The 23,818-nt window shown below is 33.7% G+C and overlaps 2 protein-coding genes across 2 annotated transcripts; both read left to right on the forward strand.

The window, feature by feature from the left end:
* The first annotated feature begins 13,149 nt into the window (after nt 1–13,149).
* On the forward strand, nt 13,150–18,897 carry LOC120088433 (Leucine-rich repeat protein kinase family protein). Its single transcript, XM_039045723.2, has 3 exons — nt 13,150–13,270; nt 14,450–15,788; nt 18,039–18,897. The coding sequence occupies exons 2-3, from the start codon at nt 14,528–14,530 to the stop codon at nt 18,659–18,661; spliced, it is 1,884 nt and encodes a 627-aa protein (XP_038901651.1). The 5' UTR covers nt 13,150–13,270; nt 14,450–14,527; the 3' UTR covers nt 18,662–18,897.
* A 2,125-nt stretch (nt 18,898–21,022) lies between these two features.
* Nucleotides 21,023–23,762, forward strand: LOC120088174 (ubiquitin-conjugating enzyme E2 28). The gene is made up of 5 exons (XM_039045283.2): nt 21,023–21,327; nt 21,475–21,570; nt 21,906–22,033; nt 22,279–22,383; nt 23,429–23,762. The coding sequence occupies exons 2-5, from the start codon at nt 21,501–21,503 to the stop codon at nt 23,570–23,572; spliced, it is 447 nt and encodes a 148-aa protein (XP_038901211.1). The 5' UTR covers nt 21,023–21,327; nt 21,475–21,500; the 3' UTR covers nt 23,573–23,762.
* The last annotated feature ends 56 nt before the right edge of the window (nt 23,763–23,818 follow it).

The following is a 23,818-nucleotide window of genomic DNA, read 5'->3' on the forward strand; positions in this document are numbered from 1 at the left end:
ACAAAACACTTTGCCATTTGTTAAAAAGTTAACAAAATCTTAATATATCAGGGACCAAAATAAGCATTTCTTATAAGCATTTCTTAAAAGTTCAAGGATTAAAACAAACATTTTAAAAAGTTTAGAAATCAAAATAAAACAATATTCAAAGTTTAAGGACTTAAATGTTAAAAGTTTATAAATCAAAATAGAATATTATTCAATGTTCAAGGATGATTTAAACCTAAAAAATACTTCTAGCATCACAAACCTTATACCGCTAATAGATCACTGAAGTGAAGAGGAAAATCTCATCGTTTTTGGACTCGGTGTGTTTTGCCACTATTGATGTCAAGCAAATTAATAGTCATGAAGCGACTCAATTGCAACCAAGCATCATTGATTCAGATTAAATAAGTTATGAAGGAGATTTAGAAAATATATTCGCGTGAACGATGATTGATGTCAAATGAGTTTGTTATCAACCAACTAAATGGTTGGCTATTGAGAGAGTGACTAAAGTACAAATTATAAAATAATCAATTTTATTGTGTTATTGAAACTATGAGGTTGTAGCCATTGTAAGTATATGGTTATATAAGGTATATACTCTATATACTCTAGACTATGGGATCGGAGATTTGAATCTCCCAACTTTAAATTATTGTACTAAAAGAAATACTACGCTTTGCATAATTGTAGGATTCTAGTGACCACAAAACCTTATTATAAATATAATCTACTTTCAATATTAGGTGTATTAGATTGTTCGATTTCATTTTTAGTGTATGCTTATTTCCTCTCAATTTATTTGTTGTATTTTCATCTATTAGATATAAACTTGAATTATGATCCAATTTTAAAATAAAAATAAAATTTAGAATACTATTTAATATATATATATATATATATATATATAATAAAATTTAGCCTAAAATTTATATAAAAAAAAAACATGGCCAAACAATAGACAAACCGAATAAAGAAAAAACAAAGATGTATTATAAATATTATGATAATAGATGCTCATGCTTAGTGTCTATTGACAATGTGTCATGGTGTCGTTTTCCAAAGTATTGTTTATGTGTCTCAACATTACACATTATTAGTGTCTATGTAATCCACCTCCTACTTGCCAAATTGCCTATAAATAGTGACATTTGATGGGTTTTGGAAGATACACACATTGGGCAAAGTTCATGAAAATTGGAGAAACTAGAGAATTCAGCGAAATTTCTTATTTTATATTTTGCTTATTTATATATTATATTTAATTTATTTTAATATATATTTATTTTATTATTTTATTATATTATATTTATTTTAATATTATATTTTATTGGTATTCGTATTCCCATAAGTTCATAATACGTTATCAGCACAAGCTCCCCGCTAAAGATAGGTCCTAAAGGTATGTCGGATTTTCTCTCTTCGTTATAGTTAATAAATTAAATGTTGTTTTACATATTTGATATATATTAAATTTCTAATATAAATATAAAATTTTGTGATAGTGTTACTATGAAAATATTATAAAATTAGAATTTGTAACATTGGATATTTATAGTAATAATTATTTGTCATTAGTGCTTGGTGCCAAAATACATCTGGATGCCAAAAATGTGATCATCAAAAAACAAATTTTCTTCCTAAAGCTCATCGTAAATGGATGCACTTGAGGCTCCAAAATTTTAAATCAATATGTTCGAGAAGACATTTGTCTACATTTCGGATATGGTCCTGTAGTAGCAATATCGAGAGAAATATTTTAAGAGTATTATGCACTCATCTGATGTATTCTCGTGACTAAATGAAATAACGAGTTATTGATAATATATATATATATATATATATATATATGAATCTCAACCAACTAGAGCAACAACATTTTGTGAAGTAAATGTTGTAAATTTTAATAATCGGGGATGAAAAATCTGAATCTCGACCGACTGAAACATCGACATTCCTTGAAGTAAATGCTGTGAATTTTAATAATAATCGTGGTCAAGGTCATGACCGTGGTAAAGAAAAAAATAATTATTATTTTTGTGATGATCGTTCTAATCATTCAAATTTCAAAAGAACCACATAAAATGATGATCACAAATAAAAAACTCCACAAGATAAGAGTTCAAAAAGTGCTAAAAATAAATGCTTTTGATATGGAATGACTGGGCATTGGTCACGTACCTGTCGTATGTCAAAACACTTAGTTGATCTCTATCAAGTCTTCCTGAAGGAAAAAAGAGAAAAATGTAGAAGAAAATTTTGCATATTAGAATAATTACATATTTGACCCATCCCATATGAAAAATTTGGATGTGATTGACTTCATTGAATCTTCTGAAGAGAAAATCGGCATAATTGATGGAACATCAAGTATTTCCTTTGACTTTGAAAATATCTAGACTTAATGTTGTTTTTTTTATTCATCTCCATTTTTTTTCTTCTCTTAGTAGATGTTGACCTTTGTATATTCCAAATGTTATTTTCCTTATTGTAATTATTTACTTTTAATGAAGAAACCTGGATCATTTTCATATGTTAGCTGACTAAAAAATGAGTAAAAAAAATTTATGTCTGGCAAACAGTGCAACTACAAATACAATACTTGCAAGTGAAAAATACTTTTCCAAATTACCAATGCTGGAAGCAAAAGTCAATACAATATCAGGGTCTGGAAACCTATCTTCTGAAGAGAAAATCGGCATAATTGATGGAACATCAAGTATTTCCTTTGACTTTGAAAATATCTAGACTTAATGTTGTTTTTTTATTCATCTCCATTTTTTTCTTCTCTTAGTAGATGTTGACCTTTGTATATTCCAAATGTTATTTTCCTTATTGTAATTATTTACTTTTAATGAAGAAACCTAGATCATTTTCATATGTTAACTGACTAAAAAATGAGTAAAAAAAAAAATTATGTTTGGCAAACAGTGCTACTACAAATACAATACTTGCAAGTAGAAAATACTTTTCCTAACTGCCAATGCTGGAAGCAAAAGTCAATCAGGGTCTGGAAACCTAATAGGTTTGAAAAAGAAAATATTATTTTGCCTAGAGGAACAAAATTTACAATTGATAACGTGTTGTTCTCTAGTCAATCAAAGAGAAATCTACTGGTTTTAAAGATATACGCTGCAATGGTTATCATATTGAGACTGAAAGAAAGAATAATATAGAGTATGTTTATACCATATCTACTGTCTCATATGAAAACATATACTAGAAGAGTTGCCTACTTTATCGTTTGGATTATATCATACTCATATACAAGTAATTGAAACATATACAATAATGAACTTGAAGTTTATGAATCTAGACATATTTACAATTTAGCATAATAGATTAGATCATCAAGGGTTTATAATGATGAAAAGAATTATTGAATTGTTGAGAATTCAAATTGACACCCAATGAAGAGCCAGAAGATTCTTTAATCTAATGCATCATCATGTGATGCTTGCTCTCAAGGAAAATTGATAAGTAGACCATCACCAACTAAAATAAGGATTAATCACGTGCATTTTTAGAACGAATTCATGGTGATATATGTGGACCTATTAACCTACCAAGTGGACCATTTAAATATTTTATGGTATTAATAAATACATCCAGCAGATGGTCACACGTGTGCTTGTTATCAAGTCGAAACACTCAAATAATTAAGTTAAGAGCACAATTTCTTGATTATACAATTAAGACCATTCGTCTTGATAACACTAGTGAATTTACATCCAAGCTTTTGATAATTATTGGGCTAAGTGTTGAATATCCTATAACTCATGTTCATACACAAAATGGTTTAGCAGAATCATTCATAAAATGTTTGTAGTTAATTGCTCGACCATTGCTTATGAGATCTAAGCTTCCTACATTTGTATGCAGACATACTATTTTACATGCAGTGTCACTTGTATGCATTAGGCCAATAGCTTATCAAAAGTACTCGCCATTACAAATAACTTATGGTCATGAGCCAAATATTCCCCATCTAAGAGTTTTTTGATGTGTAATATATATTTCGGCTACTCCACCACAACATACCAAGATGAGTCCTCAAAAAAGGTTAGGAATATATGTTGGATATGATTCCTCGTCAATTGTTAAATATCTTGAACCCCTGATGAATGATGTATTTACTGCACAATTTGTTGATTGTCATTTTTTTGAGACAAAATTTCCAACATTAGGGGGAGAAATTAAAAAGTTGAAAAAAGAAATTATATAGAATGCATCGTTATTGTCTCATTTAGATCATTGTATAGATCAATGTGAACTTGAAGTTCGGAAGATAATTCATTTGTAAATATAGCAAATTATTTACCAGATGCATTTATAAATGCTTATAAAGTGACTAGATGACATATACTAGTTGCAAATGCTCCATTAAATACAGTAAGTTGTCACTAATGGGTCTGAGACACGCCAGAAGCGTGATAGATCATTCAGTTCCAAAGATAAAAATCCTCAAAAAAGAAAGTCAATAAATGACTCAGTTAAGAATAAGGATGCTCTAGAAGAAATCATAGATATGAGTACTTATAAGGATATTGAAGTAAATGAAGATAATAATGAGATATCAATAAATTATGGAACCATATAAGTTGACAACATTTTTTCATACGATATTACTTATGATATTATTTATGAATGTGAGTATGAAAAATATCGACATAGAAAAGATTGAGAAAAGATTAGCTTCAATGGAAAAGAAGCAATCGAGGCATAATTAAACTCACTTTCAAAACATCAGATTTTTTGACCAATAGTCCAAACACCAAAAAGTATTAAACCTGTGGGATACAAATGGGTATTTGTGAGGAAAAGAAATGAAAATAATATGGTCACAAGATATAAGGCAAGACTAGTTGCACAAGGTTTTTCACAAATACCTGATATTGATTATGAGGAGATGTATTCTCCAGTGGTGGATGCAATTACATCATGATATTTAATTGATTTGATTTTGTATGAAAATCTGGACATGCATCTTATGGATGTAGTCATAACATATTTATATGGATCTCTTGATAATGATATTTATATGAGAATCCCATAAGGATTTAAGGTACCTGAAATATATAAATGAAATTCCCAGAAATTGTATTTAATAAAGGTACAGAGGTTGCTATATGGATTGAAACAATTAGGATGAATGTGGTATAATCGCCTGAGTGGATATTTGTGAAAGAAGGATATCAAAACAATCCAATATGTCCATGTGTTTTTATAAAGAATTCACGGCCTGAGATTTAGTATATGTTGATGGTTTGAGCAAAAGCTACTGAAGAGATTTCAAAGACAATAGAATTTTTGAAGAAAGAAAATGAGATGATAAATTTTGCCTTAACTTGCAAATAAAGCATAGAGCAAACAGAATTGCATCAATTTATATATTAAAGATCTTTTATGGATTATGTACATCATTGAACACTCCTATGGTAGTTCATTCACTCGATGTGAAAAAGATATATCATCTGATCTAAAAAAGATGATGAAAAATATTAGGTCCTAAAGAATCATATATTTTGAGAAATAAGTGCACTTATATAGCTTTCCTACTTTATACACTGCATTTTGTAGTATTTTTCAATAATTTTGTTATATATATATATGATATTCCTAAAAAAAAAAGGATATTGGAGTAGAGTTAAACATATAGTATGTTTTATTTGAGAATTAGTTTACATTGATTTATTTTATTTTAATGAATCTAATTATGATCTAATTGGTTGTGAAGATGTAGGTTAGTTATCTAACACATACAAGCTAGATCTTACATATATTACTTAGTACATGGAGAAGAATTTTTAAATCATGACGACCAGTAAAACAGACCATAATGGCTACTTCCTCAAATCATACTGAAATTCTTGCAATTCACGAGGCTAGTCGAGAATGTGTATGGTTAAGATCAATGACTCAGCACATTCGTGGAACATGTAGTCTGTCTTCTAATAAAAATCTTCCAAACGATATTATACAAAGACAACACAACATGCATATCTCAAATCAAAGGATGATATATTAAAGGAGATAGAATAAGACATATTTCACCAAAGCTTTTCTACAATCATGACCTCGAAGAAAATGATGTACACAAAATTTGTTCGAAAGATAACATAGCAGACTTATTTACAAAATCATTACCAACCGCAACCTTTGAAAAATTGGTGCACAATATTGAAATACGATGACTCAGAGAAGTGACATTTCTACGAAGGAGAATAAATATATTTTCTTTTTAAGAGTATTATATTATATAAAATATGTACTCTTCTTCTTTCACTAGGGTTTTTTTCCCATTGAGTTTCTTCCTAGTAAGATTTTAATGAGGCATATTTCATATATATAATGAACATCTACTGGAGATTATTATAAATATTATGATAATATATGCCCATTAGATGTTCATGCTCAGTATCCATTGACCATGTGTCATATCCTCATTTCCCAAAATATTGTCTATGTGTCTTAACATTACACATTATTAGTGTCCATGTAATCCATCCCTACTTGCCAAATTGCTTATAAATAGTGGCATTTAGTGGATTTTGGAAGACACACATTGGGTATAATCCAAAAAGATTAGAGAGAGTGGAGAAATCCATCCTTTTTATTTTATTTACCTTTGTTATTTATTTATTTCATATATTCATATATTATGTTTAATTTATTTAGTATTTATTTATTTTATTATTATATTGTATTGAATTTATTTTAATATTAATATTGGTATCCGTATTCCTGTTATGCGCTTCAAGTTCAAAACAAGATGGAATTATTAAAGTCGTGTTTTAAAGCATATTCTAAAAAATAAAAACCACAATTAATAAATAAATGTTCATCAAACTAAACCTTAGAGACTTATAACAACTCTATTGGACCTTTAATTCAAAACTTTTAGTTATTTTAAATTGTAACAGCAAACTTCTACAAATATAAATTTCAAAACTTGAAATATCTTTCATGCTTAAAAAAACAAAAAATTGTACGAAGTCTTCAAATAGAGATGTCATGAATTAAAATATGAAAGGAACAAATAGAAGTAAATAATTATTAATATCGAAAAAGTGAGCTTGACTCAATGGTATTAGTAAGCACTCCATCCTAAGAGATTGGAGGTTCAGTTCCCGCCCTGGAATTTTTGTAATTGTGAACCTACACTATGGTAAATTAGGTTGATTAGAGAGAGATTTGAGGTCCTATATTTAGTATGTATGTCTTATATTTAAACCTCTATACTGTACAATATATACTTCTAATTAATAAATCATTATATGGTATTAGAGCTAGGATTTTTCTTTTAGCCCAGCCTTGCCGTCTATTCTCCTGCTTCCTGCCCTGTTGTCGCCTTGCCTCCCTACCTCCGTCGACGACCAACCGACCTGCCCTGCCCTATCCTTATGATCGGGTCTGTACAACTTGCTCTATTGTCGTCTTGCATCAACCAACTGGGTCTGTATAATCTCATATTCACGATCAGCACTAACCCCTGCCTACCTCTATTATTTTCCCATATATGGTTCCAATTTGAATCATCTCCATCACCCATCCTGTCGCGTCCGCCATCCTACCCTACCTCGCCGTGTCTGCGATGTCAAGCAGTCCTATTAACAATATTGAGCTACAATGTCGATTTGCATCGCGACCTCAATTCTATTTCACCAGCTGAGCCGCATGACCTCAAATCTGAACATCTTGTTTCCCTCCCAGTCAAGCTACGCCGTCAATCTAATCTTTCTCTTAGCCAAGTCCACCATTGATCGGGTCTGCTCTTTCCCAGTTGAGCCACGTCGATCTGTCTTCTCTCCCATCGAGCTGTGCAGCTGATCAGATCTGTTCTCTCCTAGCCAAGCTGAACCGCTATTCTAATCTGGTCTGTCTCCTAGTCGAGCCAAGCCACCAAATGGTCATGTGTTTCGTCCTATTAATACTAGTCTTGAAGGGACCAATTATCCTACTTGGGCCTATCAAATGAAAATTTTTCTAATTGGGTGCAAGATATGATGCATTATCACCGATGAATTTCTAAGCCAGTCAGGATAACCATTGAGGACGATAATAAATTTATTGAACACTTAGAAGATTGGGACGGTAAGAATCACCAAATTATCACTTAGCTAGGTAATAAATCTATTTATGCTATTCATGTTCAGTTTGATACATTTGATGATGCTAAAAGTTTGTGGGATTTCTTATCTGCATACTTTCAATCTGTTGGACTGGTTCATTATTATCAATTGTACAATATTGATGTTAATCTCAATCAGGATACTGGCCAATCAGTTACTGAATATTTAGCAACTCTTCAACCCATTTGGATGAAATTAGATCAAGCTAAAATTAGTACAAGGTTATTCTGAGGCTTCGTTCAGAATATGAATATATTTGTGCTGTTTTGCTACACCGCAGTCCTCTACATTTGTTGGATACAATGATTTAGGAAATCCTGGTTGAAGAAAATGACTCGACATCGTTCCTTCCAAGCAATCTGAGGTTGTTCTCGCAAGTACTCATATGTATAGTACTCTGGAGCTCTCTTTTGTAAGAACTGTAAGATCTTTGGGCACAAGTTTGTTGATTGCCCTAAAATAAAGTGCAGGTATTGTCACAAATGTGGCCATATTTTGAACAATTGTCCCACACGACCACCTTGACCTTCAGGCCATCCTCAAAAGTCAAGAAATCCTACTAAAACTACTTTTTCCTCTATTGCTACTAATGCCTCCTCTACTAATCCCAATCCTTCCTGCCTCGTTTTTAGATGAGTGATCTACAGGACTTACTAAACAGGTGATTTCATCCAATTCTTTCACTCTTGCGGTTTTTCCAGGTAATTGGTGGCTTCTTGAATCCATTTGTTGCAATCATATGACATCTGACATTTCTCTTATGACTACATCTACTCTTGCAAAATCACTTCCCCCCATTTATGCTGCTGACATCAATTGTATGGCCATATCTCATGTTGGTTCAATTGACACTCCAACATTAAATTTTTTTTAATACTTATTGTGTTTCAAACCTGACCTTTTAGTCTTGCGTCGGTCAGACAATTGTATGTCCTTGGCTTAACTGTTTCTTTTTCTTCTGCTGGGTGTCAGGTTTAGGATCCATAGATGAGACAGATGATTGGTGCGAGTTGCAAAGTAGGAAGATTGTTTGAGCTCACATCACTCCAACTCCCTACTTGTTCCATTTCTTCCCCTATCACTGACTCCACTATATATAGGTGGTATCTCCATCTTGGTCATACTTCTTCTGAAAAGCTTCGTCATTTAATTTATGTTAAAAATTTAAATAAATTTTTCAAGTTTGTTCCACACAAAACAACTTGCATTATCTTCCAGTCAAGCTCTATATATGATCAACCTTTTGACTTAATTCATTCTGATGTTAGGGGTCTTGCCCTTACTACTACTGTCAATATCGCTATTTTGTTTTATTCATTGATGATTACTCTCAATTTACATGGATATATTTTCTTAAAAATTGTTTCGCCTTATCTCAAATGTATATTGATTTTGCTAATATGGTTCAAACTCAGTTCTCTCGTACCATTAAAATTCTTCGCATAGATGATGCCATGGAGTATAATGACTCAAGTTTCCTTTCTTTTCTCACCCAGCAAGGTACTATCGTTTAACGCTCTTATCCTCTTACCTCTCAACAGAATGGGCGAGCGGAACGCAAATATCGCCACATTCTGGATTCCATTGGAGCCCAACTTCTTTCTACCTCTTGTTTAGAGAATTTTTAGGGTAAGGCTACTCTTACCTCTGTCTACACAATCAACCGTCTCCCTTCTTCTGTCCTTCAATACATCTTGCCATTCAAACGATTATATGGTACTCCTCTTAACTACTCTAACATTAAGGTATTTGGTTGTGCATATTTTATTCTTTTCATCCACATGAACATACTAAATTAGAACCGCGTGCACCTCTCTGTTCCTTAGCTATGGAACTGAACATAAAGGTTTTCGTTGTTGGGATCCTCTTTCTAATATATTACAAGTCTCTTGCCAATTTTTTGGGAGCATACTATTTTCTCCAGTCTCTCATCCTTCCATACCTCTCTTTCGAGTTCTCATCCCTTTCTTAATGATGTTTCTATTGATCTTTTCCTTCGTCTGAATCTATTCATGATACTGAGCTTGAACAATTTGCACCAGTCTCTATCGATCCCAATCAGCCTTTTGTCTCAACTGTTGAATCTGAACCTGTTCATGACCCTACTTCTCTTGTTCTAAGCTCCACTTGGGTAAAGGTACCTCCCATTCATCTTTGGGGTTTTCATTGTTTTTTTTCATTATTGTTTCCTTGGTTGAACCTACCTCTTTTCATGAGGCAAGTAATAACCCTCTATGGCAGCAAGCAATGAATGAAGAACTTTAGGCTTTAGAAAAGATACACACATGAGACTGTGTTGATTTTTTTCCCTGGTAAAATATCTATTGGTTGCAAGTGGGTCTACAAGATCTAGACTTACTCTGATGGTTCTATTAAACAATAAAGCTCAGCTTGTGGCGAAAGGATATTCTCAAGAGTATTACATCAATTATGAAAAGGCTTTTACTCTATGGCATGGATGACATCTATTCGAAGTCTTTTAGCAGTTGTTGTTGCCAAACAGTGGTCTCTTCTTCAGATAGATGTCGAGAATGACTTTCTTAATGGGGCCTTATCTAAGGAAGTATTCATGCAACCACCACTGGATATTTCTCCTCCACTTCCAAAAAATATGTCTCCTTCGTCGTGCATTGTATGGTTTAAATCAAGCTCAACGAGCTTAGTTTGCAACTTTCAGTTCTATCATTGTTCAACTTAGGTATACTTCTAGTTCACATGTCACGACATTCTTTACGCGCCAAACGCCTCATGGTATTGTTCTTTTTCTCTTATATGTTGACGACATGATTATTACTGAGGATGACCCTTAGGCTATTTCTGATTTACAGCATTATCTTGAAGAATACTTTGAGATGAAAGATTTGGGTTCACTCAGTTACTTTCTTGGTCTTGAGGTGTTAATGAGCTTTGCTGGTTATTTGTTGTCTCGAGCGAAATATGCCTCTGATCTATTGATCTATTCAGGCATCACTAACTCCGCCACAACACCAATACCACTCAATCCCAATGTTCACCTAACTCCGTTTTGATGGTGTTTCGTTTGAAAATGCTAGTCTCTATCTTCAACTTGTTGGCAGCCTTATTTATCTGATAGTAACTTGTCTAGACATTGCATATGTCGTTCATATTTTTAGTCAATTCATGGCTACTTCACAGACCATTCATTTTACCGTTGTCCTTCGTATTCTTTACTATGTCAAGGGTACTCTAGGGCATGGACTTCAGTTCTCTTCACAATCATCCCTAGTGTTATTCGACTACTTTGATGCTAATTGGGTTGATGATCCTACTAATAGGCATTCTACCTCGGGTTACTGTTTCTACCTAGGTGACCATCTCATTTCTTGGCGGAATAAGAAATAGAATGCTGTCTCTCGTTCTAGTGCTGAATCTAAATATCGCGCTCTGGCTGAAGTAGCGTCAGAATTATTATAGCTCTGTTGGCTTTTTGCTAATATGGGAGTCTCTCAGCAGTTTGCGACATCGTTCACTGTGACAATTGAAGTGCCATCCAAATTACTCACAATGATATCTTTCATGAACAGACAAAACATATTGAGAATGACTGCCCTTTTGTCTATCATCATCTCCTAAGTAAAACTCTTCTTTTACGATTTATTTCCATCACCGAGCAATTAACTGATACTTTTACCAAAACTTTGTCATCCAGACACTTCTACCAGTTGCTTAACAAAATCAAGTTGGTTTATATTTTGCCACCTTGAGTTTGAGAGAGAGTGTGAACTTATATTATGGTAAATTAGGTTTATTAGAGAGAGATTTTAGGTCCTATATTTAGATTGTATTCCTTGTATTTAAACCCTATACTGTACTGTACAATACACACTTCTAATTAATAAATCGTTATAGTACTAAAAAAAAATCATGGATAACAAATTATCTATATCAAACATTGAAAACATCTAATAACCTTTATGAATTTTGATTATCAATCTCAAGGTTTGAGGTTTAATCTCTCCATCCCACATACTTGAAGAAAAAAGCGGTAATATATTTCATTCAGATAAGTATTATTTTGGTCTATATACTTTCATAATGTTCATTTTGATCTCTCTAACGTCTTTCTAAAAAGTGGCCATTTTAATATTTTATTTTTGTTTTTATTTCAATTTCAAGGACCAATTAAAAACAAAGTTGAAAGTACATGAACCAAATGAATCTAGCTAAGTCTATCACTAGTGGTATTTTATTAGTGATAAAGTCTATCATTGATATTTTACTATATTTGCAGTTTTTAAAAATGTTGTTATACAATTAATTATTAATTTTAAAAATGCTACTATTTTTTTTTTTTACGATATCTATGATGGGAAAACTAAACATCTATCAATTGAATTTCGTTTATTTTAGTAAAATAAATTAAAGTTGAAAATACTCTAACTAAAATGCACATTTCGTCCTCAAGTATAAGGACGAAAATGGAAAAAATAAAGTGGGGATGAAATCAGTAATTGGACCTTTCATTTATCTATGGTAAAACTGTAATTTTACAGTACCTGCATACGAAAGCATGAGAAGATGGGTGGCTTCATTGAAGAACGAACAACAATAAACAACAACAACGGACTCTAAACGGCCAAACCTTGAAATGCAATTAATGGAACCTCAGTTTCTTTACTTGAATTCACAGTCTCCTCCATAGAGTCACAGTGGGTTTCTTCCTTTTTCCTCACTTTACTCTTGAAAACGACCGCAATTCTTCTCTCCTCCCAACAAAAAGTAGAAAACGAGCACAAGGAGCGGTGATTGTGAGTGCTTTTGCTTTCTAATCTTCATTCTCTCTTTCTTTTTCAAAACCCATTTCCATTAATCTCTTGCTTTTGCCTTTGCATTTCCAATTTCTGCATCAAAAATCGAATTGGGTCTCTTTCTTTCACTCTCATTTCAGCTTTAAGCTTCGTTTTCCACTACCCTTTTAGCTAAAAACGTTGTCGTTTCTCAGATCCCTTCATTACAGCGGGATGTGAAGCTTCATTGCCACATTTTACTGTAAATGTTCTCTGCTGCAGCTCCGGCTGCCATGGCGACCTTCTCTTGAGCTTCTTTTTAGCTCTTTTCACCGGTGGCTGCTTCTTCCGGTGACGGCGTCGGATGATTGGGTGTCAGTGTGTCACTCTCTTTATTTTCAGGTTCTTTCTCTTCAGTTGTTTTTCGCTATGTTTTAACCCCATTTCCTTTTTCTTTTCACTGAGTTCTGGTTTGTAGTGTACATCTGGATGGATGCTACTTGAATGATAGATCTGCGTTCTTGTTGGAATTATATAAATTTTTTTATTTGGGTTTAATGTATAGTTGGAATTGTATATTTGTGAGCTCGCATTACACTCATTTGGAGATAATTTTCAGGTTTACATTCACGAGATTTGTTTTTGGAGAAGGAACTTCATAGTCATCAGCTTCTCTTTCTTCTTCTTCTTCTTCTTCTTAAATTTTTAGAGCTAAGCTGAAAAAAGATTGAACACCGTTTTTGGGTTTACAAACCACAAATTCCCTGTCATTTTGTCAGAAATTATATTTTTCTGATTGTCAATTTCGTACGCTGTAATGTCATGATAATTACTGAAAAATGTCCTCGTTCTGAAACTAGAAAATTCTTCTGAAAATTGGGTTCTCTTCTTTGAATCAACATGTGCTCTCTGACCTCTTGGTTGACGATATGGGTTTGTAACCAAGTTTTTGGCCATAATTTACAGTCACTATTCTCTTGGCTCTCATACCTTGCATGCATTTCTAGTAAACTTTGTAGTGGGGTAATTTTTTTCTAGAGTCGGCATGTTGAATTTTCACCTTGAGAAAATTATTAGTGTAGGATATTATTTAAAGTGAATTTGGGATGTCTCTTAAGAGCAGTACTTTTGAGTGAAGTACTTTTAAAAAAATTATATTACTCTGACCAGGTACTACATGAATCTCGAAATTTGTTTTTAATGAACTTAAATCACTTTCTACCGTACCAAAAGTCATACCAACTCATCCTCGTAGTTGTTCAGTAGTTGAGATTCCTCAGGATTAATGACTTAGGCCTCCTTCGTTTTAGCAGATAAGATTGTCAGAGACTCCAAAACTCTGACTTTTGTTCCTTGCATTTCCATTTTAGTTGCACATAATGTTGCATAATTCTTTTCTAAGAAACGTGCTCTTTGTTATTTTCTTATCGAATGTTTCTATAGTTGGCAACATTTGGATCATCTTCAAAAACAAACTTTCGGATATTACCATTGTAACTGTTATTTATTTCTTCCTGGTTAGCTCTTGTAAACCTTACCTTTGAAAATCTGCATCACCTGTACTTTCCAATTTTGTGGCAGGTAAACAGCAGGGCCAGAACAGATAGTTGTAAGTTTTGCAGTTGGTTTCTTCAAGTATCCCGTGTTAATTAATTCCAAATGAAGTTCTGTTTAGCATCAGTGCTTCTTGTTATTATTAATCTACTTCACCTTGCAATTGCTGACCTGGAATCAGACAAGCTAGCTCTTCTTGACTTTGCTTCTTCTGTTCCACATCGTCGGAGCCTCAACTGGAACGATACTACATCGGTATGCACATCTTGGGTTGGCATTACTTGCAGTGCAGATAGAACTCATGTGCTTACCCTCCGATTACCTGGCATTGGACTCGTGGGTTCAATTCCTTCTAACACTCTAGGGAAACTCGATGGCCTCAAGATTCTCAGTCTCCGTTCCAACCTCCTTAGTGGAAAAATACCGTCTGATATTACCTCACTTCCTTCTCTCCAATATCTTTACCTCCAACACAATAACTTCTCTGGTGATGTTCCTTCCTCCCTTTCACCTACTCTTAATGTATTGGATCTGTCATTCAATTTATTAGAAGGAAAGATTCCAAAGACCGTACAAAATTTGACACAACTAACTGGATTGAACCTCCAGAACAACAATCTTTCTGGTTCTATACCAGATGTCAACCTCCCTAAGCTCAAGCATTTCAATCTAAGTTATAACCATCTTAATGGTTCTATTCCAACTTTTTTTAATACATTCCCAAATTCATCCTTCATTGGAAATCCTTTATTATGTGGATCACCTCTAAAAGCTTGCTCCCTAGTCTTATCTCCAGCTCCTCATGCTCCACCTTCACCTGCCATTTCTCAGAAGCAGAGCTCCAAAAAACTGAAGATGGGAGTCATCATTGCTATTGCAGTTGGTGGATTTTTCCTTCTATTCCTTGTAGTTCTTTTTGTGGTTCTGTGCTGTTTAAAGAAAAAGAACAGTGAAGGTGCTGGCGCAAGAAAAGGGAAGGTTTCTGGTGGTGGGAGAAGTGAAAAACCAAAAGAGGAGTTTGGCAGTGGAGTGCAGGAGCCTGAGAAAAACAAGCTTGTGTTTTTTGAAGGTTGTTCATTTAATTTTGATCTTGAAGACCTATTAAGGGCTTCAGCTGAAGTGCTTGGAAAGGGCAGCTATGGAACAGCTTATAAAGCTGTTCTGGAGGAACCTACCACTGTTGTTGTTAAAAGATTGAAGGAAGTGGTGGTGGGGAAGAGGGAATTTGAACAACAAATGGACATAGTGGGAAGGGTTGGGCAGCACCCGAATGTCATGCCACTCCGAGCATATTATTACTCAAAGGATGAAAAACTCCTCGTTTATGATTATGTCCCAGGAGGCAGCTTGTCGTCACTCTTGCATGGTATACTTTCTTTATTTCCCTTCAGTTACTTATCTACTCCATAATTCTTAAGTACAGTAACCTCTTTCTCTACCTTAATTTTGTATAAAATCATTTTGTTTGTAGTTTAATACTAACTTTAGAAAGGCTGTTGTGTGGCAGTATAACTCATGTAACATCCTTTTAGACAAACTATCAACAACAAATTTGTGGACCAAGAGAAATGTAATAGTATCGAAAGTGAGGATGTAATTTAGGTTACTAGATTGATGACTAGAAATCTTCTATCTTCTACTTTAAGGTCATATATTATCTTTGGAGGGGTAAGAAACCAAGCTTTCATTGAGAAAAATGGAAGAATATAAGGGCATTCAAAAATTAAAAAAAAAAAGGGAACAAAAGGAGCATTGGACTAATTGCAGAAAAAGATTCCAATTCAAAAGAACAAAACCAAGGCCATAATTATAAGAAGCTTAGTGCTTGAAGCCCAAGGGAGACATTAAACCTAGCCACCTTCCAAACGTCCTCACTGAATCTCTCAGTCTCTAAAAATTCTATGGTTCCTTCCAAACCTAATACCCCAAAAAGCAACAAACTAGCTAGCTTGCCCTAGGGACTTTGCCATTTTCCGTGAAAGGGGATTTGGAAGCACCTCCTCCAACAACTCACTACCATCCCTATCCCAAGCTCCACACACACCAAACTAGGTTCTCGAGTGACCACAAAGAAACTAAGCAAATTGGCAATCCCACAATAAATGATCAAGATCCCACTCATGCCTCTTGTAAAGAGTGCACCATTGCAGAAACAACACGGAGGAATAATGCCTTTGATCACAATCCAAGGCCGTTCTCATATACCTTTTGATTTACTAGCAAACCTGCGTCTAGCTAAAATGAGGATTTGCTCCTTTTTGTCTTCATTTTGATAGGAAACAAAACTAACATGAACCAAAAAATACGTTCAGAGTGATGAGAAGCCATAACTTCTGTTAACCAAAAAATTAAGTTCAAAGCAGTGATTATGAATAAGCTCTCCAACTGATCATATTTAAGAAACAAGAATAACTACGGGAGGCTTTTTGATTAAAGACTCCTTGATGCGTTAAACAAAATGATTGTAGCAAGAGATCTCAATAACTATCTCCTCTCTTCTAAATATCCGTCTGTTCTTTCCATCTGGAGCTCCCAAAGAGTTGCCAAAGTACTGTTAACCCAGAGAATTTGGACCTTCTATTTGCAGGGATGAGTAGTCAACATAATGATAATTGATAAGGAAATCTCTCATTGTTCCTAAGAAAGGCATTTGATCATCCAACAACTATGGTTAATCCGGTGTTGGGGCCTTGTATAGACTCTGGCCCACCCCACTAATCCCCACGGAAGTTTTGTGCATAAAGTTGCTAAAAGATGGAGAATGCAAAAGCATATGGTTCAGGACTTCCGTCTTTCTTGCATGGCCAAAGAACCCAATTTGGGTTTCTTTTCTGAATATTATCATCATATCTGTTTAAGCCACAGAGAAATAAGGACAGACCAGAAACTCTTTATTCTTAGGATAGTTGGCTTCCTAAATAGCCTTCCTAGTAACTCTGAAGAGTGATATTTGAAGTGAGAGATTTTCTGGAATAGCAGCCTCTATTCTTCACTGAATTCTAGAATCCCTCTGCTGATTCTGCCTATAACTCCCAACACTGATAGCTACAAAATAGTCCATTCTTTTGCATTCCTGTCATTTAAAGGTTTTCTGGAATTTATGTTTTGTGGTAGAATAAGCGGCATTCAAGTAACTATTCGCCTGTGGATTGTCAATTTTCGACAATGCTGTACGACCTCCATACAAAAGCAAGAATTTTGTACTTCAGCACACATCTTCCAGGATGTGATTATGTTTTCATCACCAAACTTGCTATTATAGTTGCCTTTGTTTACAAACTCCAGTTCAAGAAAAGTAGGGTGTTATGGACACATGTTTCTATTCATTGTTACCCTTCAATTTTTGGACAATCATTAAATGATTTGTTTTTGGTTTGAAAACAACTAAAGACGTAACAAAAAGTTCATTTTGTTGATAATTTCGACATCAAACTGAGTACAAATTTGTTTTCTAATCCTTGTAGTTAACTTTGGCTGATCGATCTTTTGAAGTATTTACAGCATATCTATAATTGTAGAAGACTTCAAAGATCTAAATATGCTAGTTACCTACCAACTCATGGAAATGACATGAACCAGCTTCATATATCTCATGTTGGCTATAATTTCATTACAGGAAACAGAGGAGGGGAAAGAACTCCACTTGACTGGGACTCAAGAGTGAAAATTGCTCTTGCAACAGCAAAGGGAATTGCTCATATTCATACAGTGGGTGGTCCAAAATTCACCCATGGAAATATCAAGGCCTCAAATGTCCTCCTAATTCAAGATGTCAATGCTTGTGTCTCTGACTTTGGCCTTACCCCTCTTATGAATGTCCCAACTTCTCGAACTGCAGGTTATCGTGCACCTGAAGTGATCGAAGCTCGCAAACACACGCACAAGTCAGATGTTTACAGTTTTGGTGTTCTTCTTCTGGAAATGTTAACTGGAAAAGCTCCCCTCCAATCACCTGGTCGTGACGAAATGGTCGATCTTCCTCGGTGGGTCCAGTCGGTTGTGAGGGAGGAATGGACAGCTGAGGTTTTCGATGTTGAGCTAATGAGATACCAGAATATTGAAGAAGAGATGGTGCAGATGTTACAAATAGCAATGACTTGTGTAGCAAAGTTGCCCGACATGAGACCAAACATGGACGAAGTAGTTAGAATGATTGAGGAAATCCGGCAATCTGACTCGGAGAACCGGCCATCTTCTGAAGAGAACAAATCGAAGGACTCAAATGTGCAGACCCCATGAATTCTTTAATTTAGATTGTGTTTATTTTCATTATTTGAGGAGGAAGAATTGTGCAAATTAGGAGGTAAGTTTAGTCATTTTCTTTTACCTAGATGCACAATAATACTTTCCAACATTATCCCTAGACCTTTGGCTTGTATGAGTTTGTACTTGTAGAGTTCTTAAGTTTCTTCAGGAATGATTGAATGTGAACCAATGAAAACTGCCCTTTGATTTGAATTCATTAGTTTTTTCAATGCTTGGTTCAAAATTCTCGACAACTTAGTACCAACTACAAAGTGGATCCCATATCCATTTTGCATGGCTCTATCTCTAACCATTCAATTCTAGCTTCTTATTCTTGATATCTCTAGATATTTTGAAAGCATGTGCCCTATATTTCTCCCATGAGAAAAATCAATATTTGAAAATATACATCTTAATCTAAATAAATGAGAGGTACTAGATAAATAGACATCCTCAAAGGCCTACATTTTTGTTTTCAGATAATAGATATCCATAACTATGTTTTGATTGTTGAGCTAGGTTTAAGTTACTAATTTAAATATCAATTTAATGTAGATGCTAGATATAAGTAATTATGTAATTTCTCAAGATGTGAAAGCTAACTTATATATTCAAAAAATTAATTTAATTGTTGATAGATCATTCGCTGTATTGGCAATATGGTAGCTTATTAATTGACTTTCCATGTGCCTCTTAGCAGTTTTTCCTATTCAATATCAGTTAAATTATAAGTTTATCTTCAACTTTGATTTTTGTGTCAATAAGGTCTGAGAACTTTTCAAAGCGTCAAATAGGCTCTGAAAATTGATTGATCTATTAAATGTATATTTAAATTTTATATTCAATGAAATGTTTAACAGATTATTTGAATTTTTAAAAATTTCATAAATTTAGGAACTAAATTTATAAATTTAAAAGTTTATCAACCTAATAGATGCAAACCTCAAAATTATCTTTCATGCAACCAAATAATAAATCATTTTTTTTACAATTTATTAATCTACTAAATGTAATAAAAATAATCAAAATGAGCTTAGGTCAACAATAATAAATATCCACTTTCTTCTTACCGAAACTATAATAATATGTACATAAGAGTTTTTTTTTGCACACATGGACCTCACATTTGAACAAGTAATTTCTATAATCTAAATGAGTTAGAGATCAATGCAACCTCGACCTATAAGGAGAGGTTCAAATCTCCCACATATATTTTCTTACAATCTATTAATCCACCCAGTGCAATAGAAATAGTTAAAATGAACTTAACTTAGCAGTAATTAATATGCACTATCTCATAAAAAAACAATAATATGTCCAAAAAAGCCCTTTCTCGTCCACAAGTAATTTCTATAGGGCAATGATTAGGTGTAGCCTACCTAGGCTGTACTTAATTCCATCATCCATTTCTTTTATACACAACAATAAATAAATAAATAAATCTATTTTTTTAAAAAAAAATTATCACATGACAAATTTTTATTGGTCAACTGTTATATATCACTGAGTATTTCTAGGGCTGGCAAGATGGATAACATATCTTAACTTTTCATTCAGAAAAATAATAAAAACAACTTTCCTTTTGTGAAAATGTCAAAAAGAATTAAAAATTAAATAGTTACCGACTATTTAAAAGTCCAAATTATCTCCCCCATGCAAATGAGATATTAGTACCTTATCAAGAAAGATTCCTAAATACCTTTAATTAAAATCGTCTAAAATTGTCAACAAACTAATGGGTTGTAACCAGCTATAACATGTCAATAAGTTTTCAAATTTGGAACCCAACAACTGGTTCATCAGTCTCCAAAAGCAAAATCCCTTTTCACATGAATCGCTTCTAGCCTTTAAGGAATCACTTTCACTAGCCCATGATAATCCCAAAATAGAACCAAAGCCTCTAACCTACCCCACATTAATCACAAAACATATTCAAAAGCACTTCATCTTTCGATTGTTAAGTTACTTTATTGATATTTAAAAATTCAAGAAGAAAAGTTTCAATGTATAACCTTCAAACATTGGAACACATGCTTTAGAGATTCAGAGAGACATTAAAATTTCTAAAATTTACAAAGTGGTGCTTTGATTTTTTTTTTTTTTGACTGATTTCATTGTAAAAAACAAAGAATTATCAACTAATATTTAAAACGAAAGTAAAAGAAAGATAATGATGATTCCAAACCTAAAAATAGGAAGAATTGTTAAAAAAAAAAAAAAGATGTTCTTATATTTCATGTTTAGAATGAAATTATAATATAAGCTTGTGAATCAAATAAAATAGAAGATTCTTCCCATAGAATTTTCAAATTAAGAAACAAAATTTATGGCAAAATAAATTCACACTATGATCTTGAAAATTTTCGTGTTTTACTGTATTTTCAAATGAAGTGTAGTTAGTGCTACATTTTATTTATTTATATAATTCAAGCCAGTTAGATGTTCAACAAAAAGCGAGATTCGAATCTTTCACATATTACTAAAAAATTAAAAAAAAAAATGAATAGTTAGAACTTAGAAATTCGAGAATGGAAAAAATTCTAGAAGCGTCTAATATCTCTCTCCTTATTTAATCCTTTGCGAAGATTCTCTGTTTTCACCACAGCTTCTCTCCTTCTTCATCCAAGATTGTGAAACCCTTCGTCGATCCATCTCTCAAGGTAATTCTCTTTCGCTTTTATCTTTCTGCAGTTCATCTCAATGGTCCGCAACTTTTGAATGTTTATTAGCTGTTTTCGTGCTTGCTCCAGCTGAAATCTTTTGTTCTGATTGAAAAATTCTGGCCTATTTTGTGTTTGGGGTTTCAGATTTCACGTTTGTACTCGACGAATTAATGGCTTCAAAACGTATTCTTAAAGAGCTCAAGGATTTACAGAAAGATCCTCCTACGTCTTGCAGCGCTGGTATGTAACCCTTTCCCCACCTTTCCTTTCATCTTATTCCTGAACTCTCAGCTCATTTGGCATCTTCTTGTTTTTGCTCTGAACATAATGGAATCACTGGAATGTTTGTTGTTAATGAGACAACCTACTTTTGGTTCTTATCTATTTTGAAGTTGTCAAGTATGGTCTGCCCCCTTTTAAACTCTTAATTAATTATTTGTTTCCCCCTCAAGAACATTAAATGATTGTAACCTGTGGGTTGTTTATTTATTTTCAAGTATTCTTCCGTTTAATCTTATGGACTGCAAAAAATGCCTCGGTCTTATAGGTTATTGTCTTTATACTGTTTTCCTCAGGTCCTGTGGCTGAAGACATGTTTCATTGGCAAGCAACTATCATGGGCCCTGCTGATTCTCCATATTCAGGAGGTGTATTCTTAGTTTCTATTCATTTCCCTCCGGACTATCCTTTCAAGCCCCCAAAGGTGAAATCCTTTCTGGTTTGAATGGTTGCGTTTTGTTTCTTTTACCGTTATCTTTTGAAATGACCCATGAATCTACTTCCAACTTACTCGAATTAGGAAAGTATTGGTATGACAGTGGGCTATTCCTACTATTCAACATATCGAGATTGTTTTGTTGAGAAGTTTGATGCTCTTGATCTTGATTGCTACACTGTCATTGTACAACGGTCTATGATTCTCCAAAACTGAACTTTTATACCTCGCAGGTTGCTTTTAGGACTAAGGTGTTCCACCCAAACATCAATAGCAACGGAAGCATATGTCTGGACATTCTTAAAGAACAGTGGAGCCCTGCGCTAACTATTTCTAAGGTTAGTTTGACTTTACAGTCTCACGAAACTAACCAATTGAACTAGTTTTTAACTTGGATTAGTGGTGTTTGCACATGTTCTCTGTTTTCTGTAAACCATCTGTTCATTTTGCTGCCATAATTTGGTATCTGTTCAAACTTAAGTCATATATTTCAAAACTAATAAATTGCTTGTATATTTTCCTCTTCTTGGAATTGTAAAGTCTGATTGAAGAACCTTCAAATTGCAATTCTGTGTATAGTCTTTTTTGCACTGCATAGAAATAAGATGTTCTTGTTTCCAAATTTATTGAGATCTTTGACTTTTCTGAAGTATTGATTCTCTCTTTGATGGCTGTGTTTGTAAGTCTTCCATGATCAATGTGTTTTAGGGGAGGATAGGGTGGAGTCTGGATCACTTAATGCCGAAATATTACACCTTTTAGATTGTTGCATAATTTCAGTTCTTTACTTGATAATTGGTAGCTATCCACCTCTGTTGTCAGAATGTCCGACTCCGAACTCCTTGTGTTTAAATGATTAATCAGCAAGGATTTCAACTGGTAGTTAAACTTTTTCATGGAAAATTAGCTTTCGTGGAAAATTAGCTTTAGAAAGATATCATAGTATATCTTGATTACGACTTTCTCCCCATCCTCTTTATTAAATTACGTTAACTGTTGTGAAGCAGTAAAATTTCATCTCTTTGAAATGAATCACGTGATTGGGAACCTAGGAAAGCAATCCTTGGACCCTTTTAAATTTAATCGGGATAATTATATGGATCTTGCTTTGTTACATTTATGGTTCTCCAATACATCTTTTCTACGTTGAGCTGGTGTTTCAGGCTACTGTATGTTGACTTGAATGTTTGTCGTATGCCTCTGGAATCTTATTTAGTTCCACTTTCTAACCTTTGAACTTACAACAGTGGTAACTTTTTCCCCCACAAAGGTCCCATCTCATCTATTGCCATGCCTTCTGCAAAGTAGCTATTTATTTCTATACAATCCATTCAAAGTTAGAATCTTATAGTTGAACTTTAATACGAACTAAATATATTTCAGGTGCTGTTGTCCATATGCTCTCTCTTAACTGATCCCAACCCCGACGATCCTCTCGTCCCCGAAATTGCTCACATGTACAAGACTGATAGAGCCAAGTATGAAGCTACTGCACGCAGCTGGACTCAAAAGTATGCTATGGGATAGTGAATTACAGCCTCACTCAACTCAGCCTCCGAAGATAGAAGTTCCCTTGAACCTTGTTTTTCATGAAGTGAAAGAATTGAATGTCTCTGTATTCGTAAGACTTAAATTTTTTGCAAGGAACCTGACTTTCATTGTGAATATTGATTTGAAGAAATTATATAATGGAAGATCTGTAACGTATATTACTCTATATTGTCCAATGATTGGTTTTCATTTTTGTTGTGAGTTGGAAAGCTGTTTGATTGT

The sequence above is a fragment of the Benincasa hispida genome, chromosome 10 (genome assembly GCF_027475165.1).
Source record: "Benincasa hispida cultivar pf3 chromosome 10, pf3_genome.v1.1, whole genome shotgun sequence".
NCBI lineage: Eukaryota > Viridiplantae > Streptophyta > Magnoliopsida > Cucurbitales > Cucurbitaceae > Benincasa > Benincasa hispida.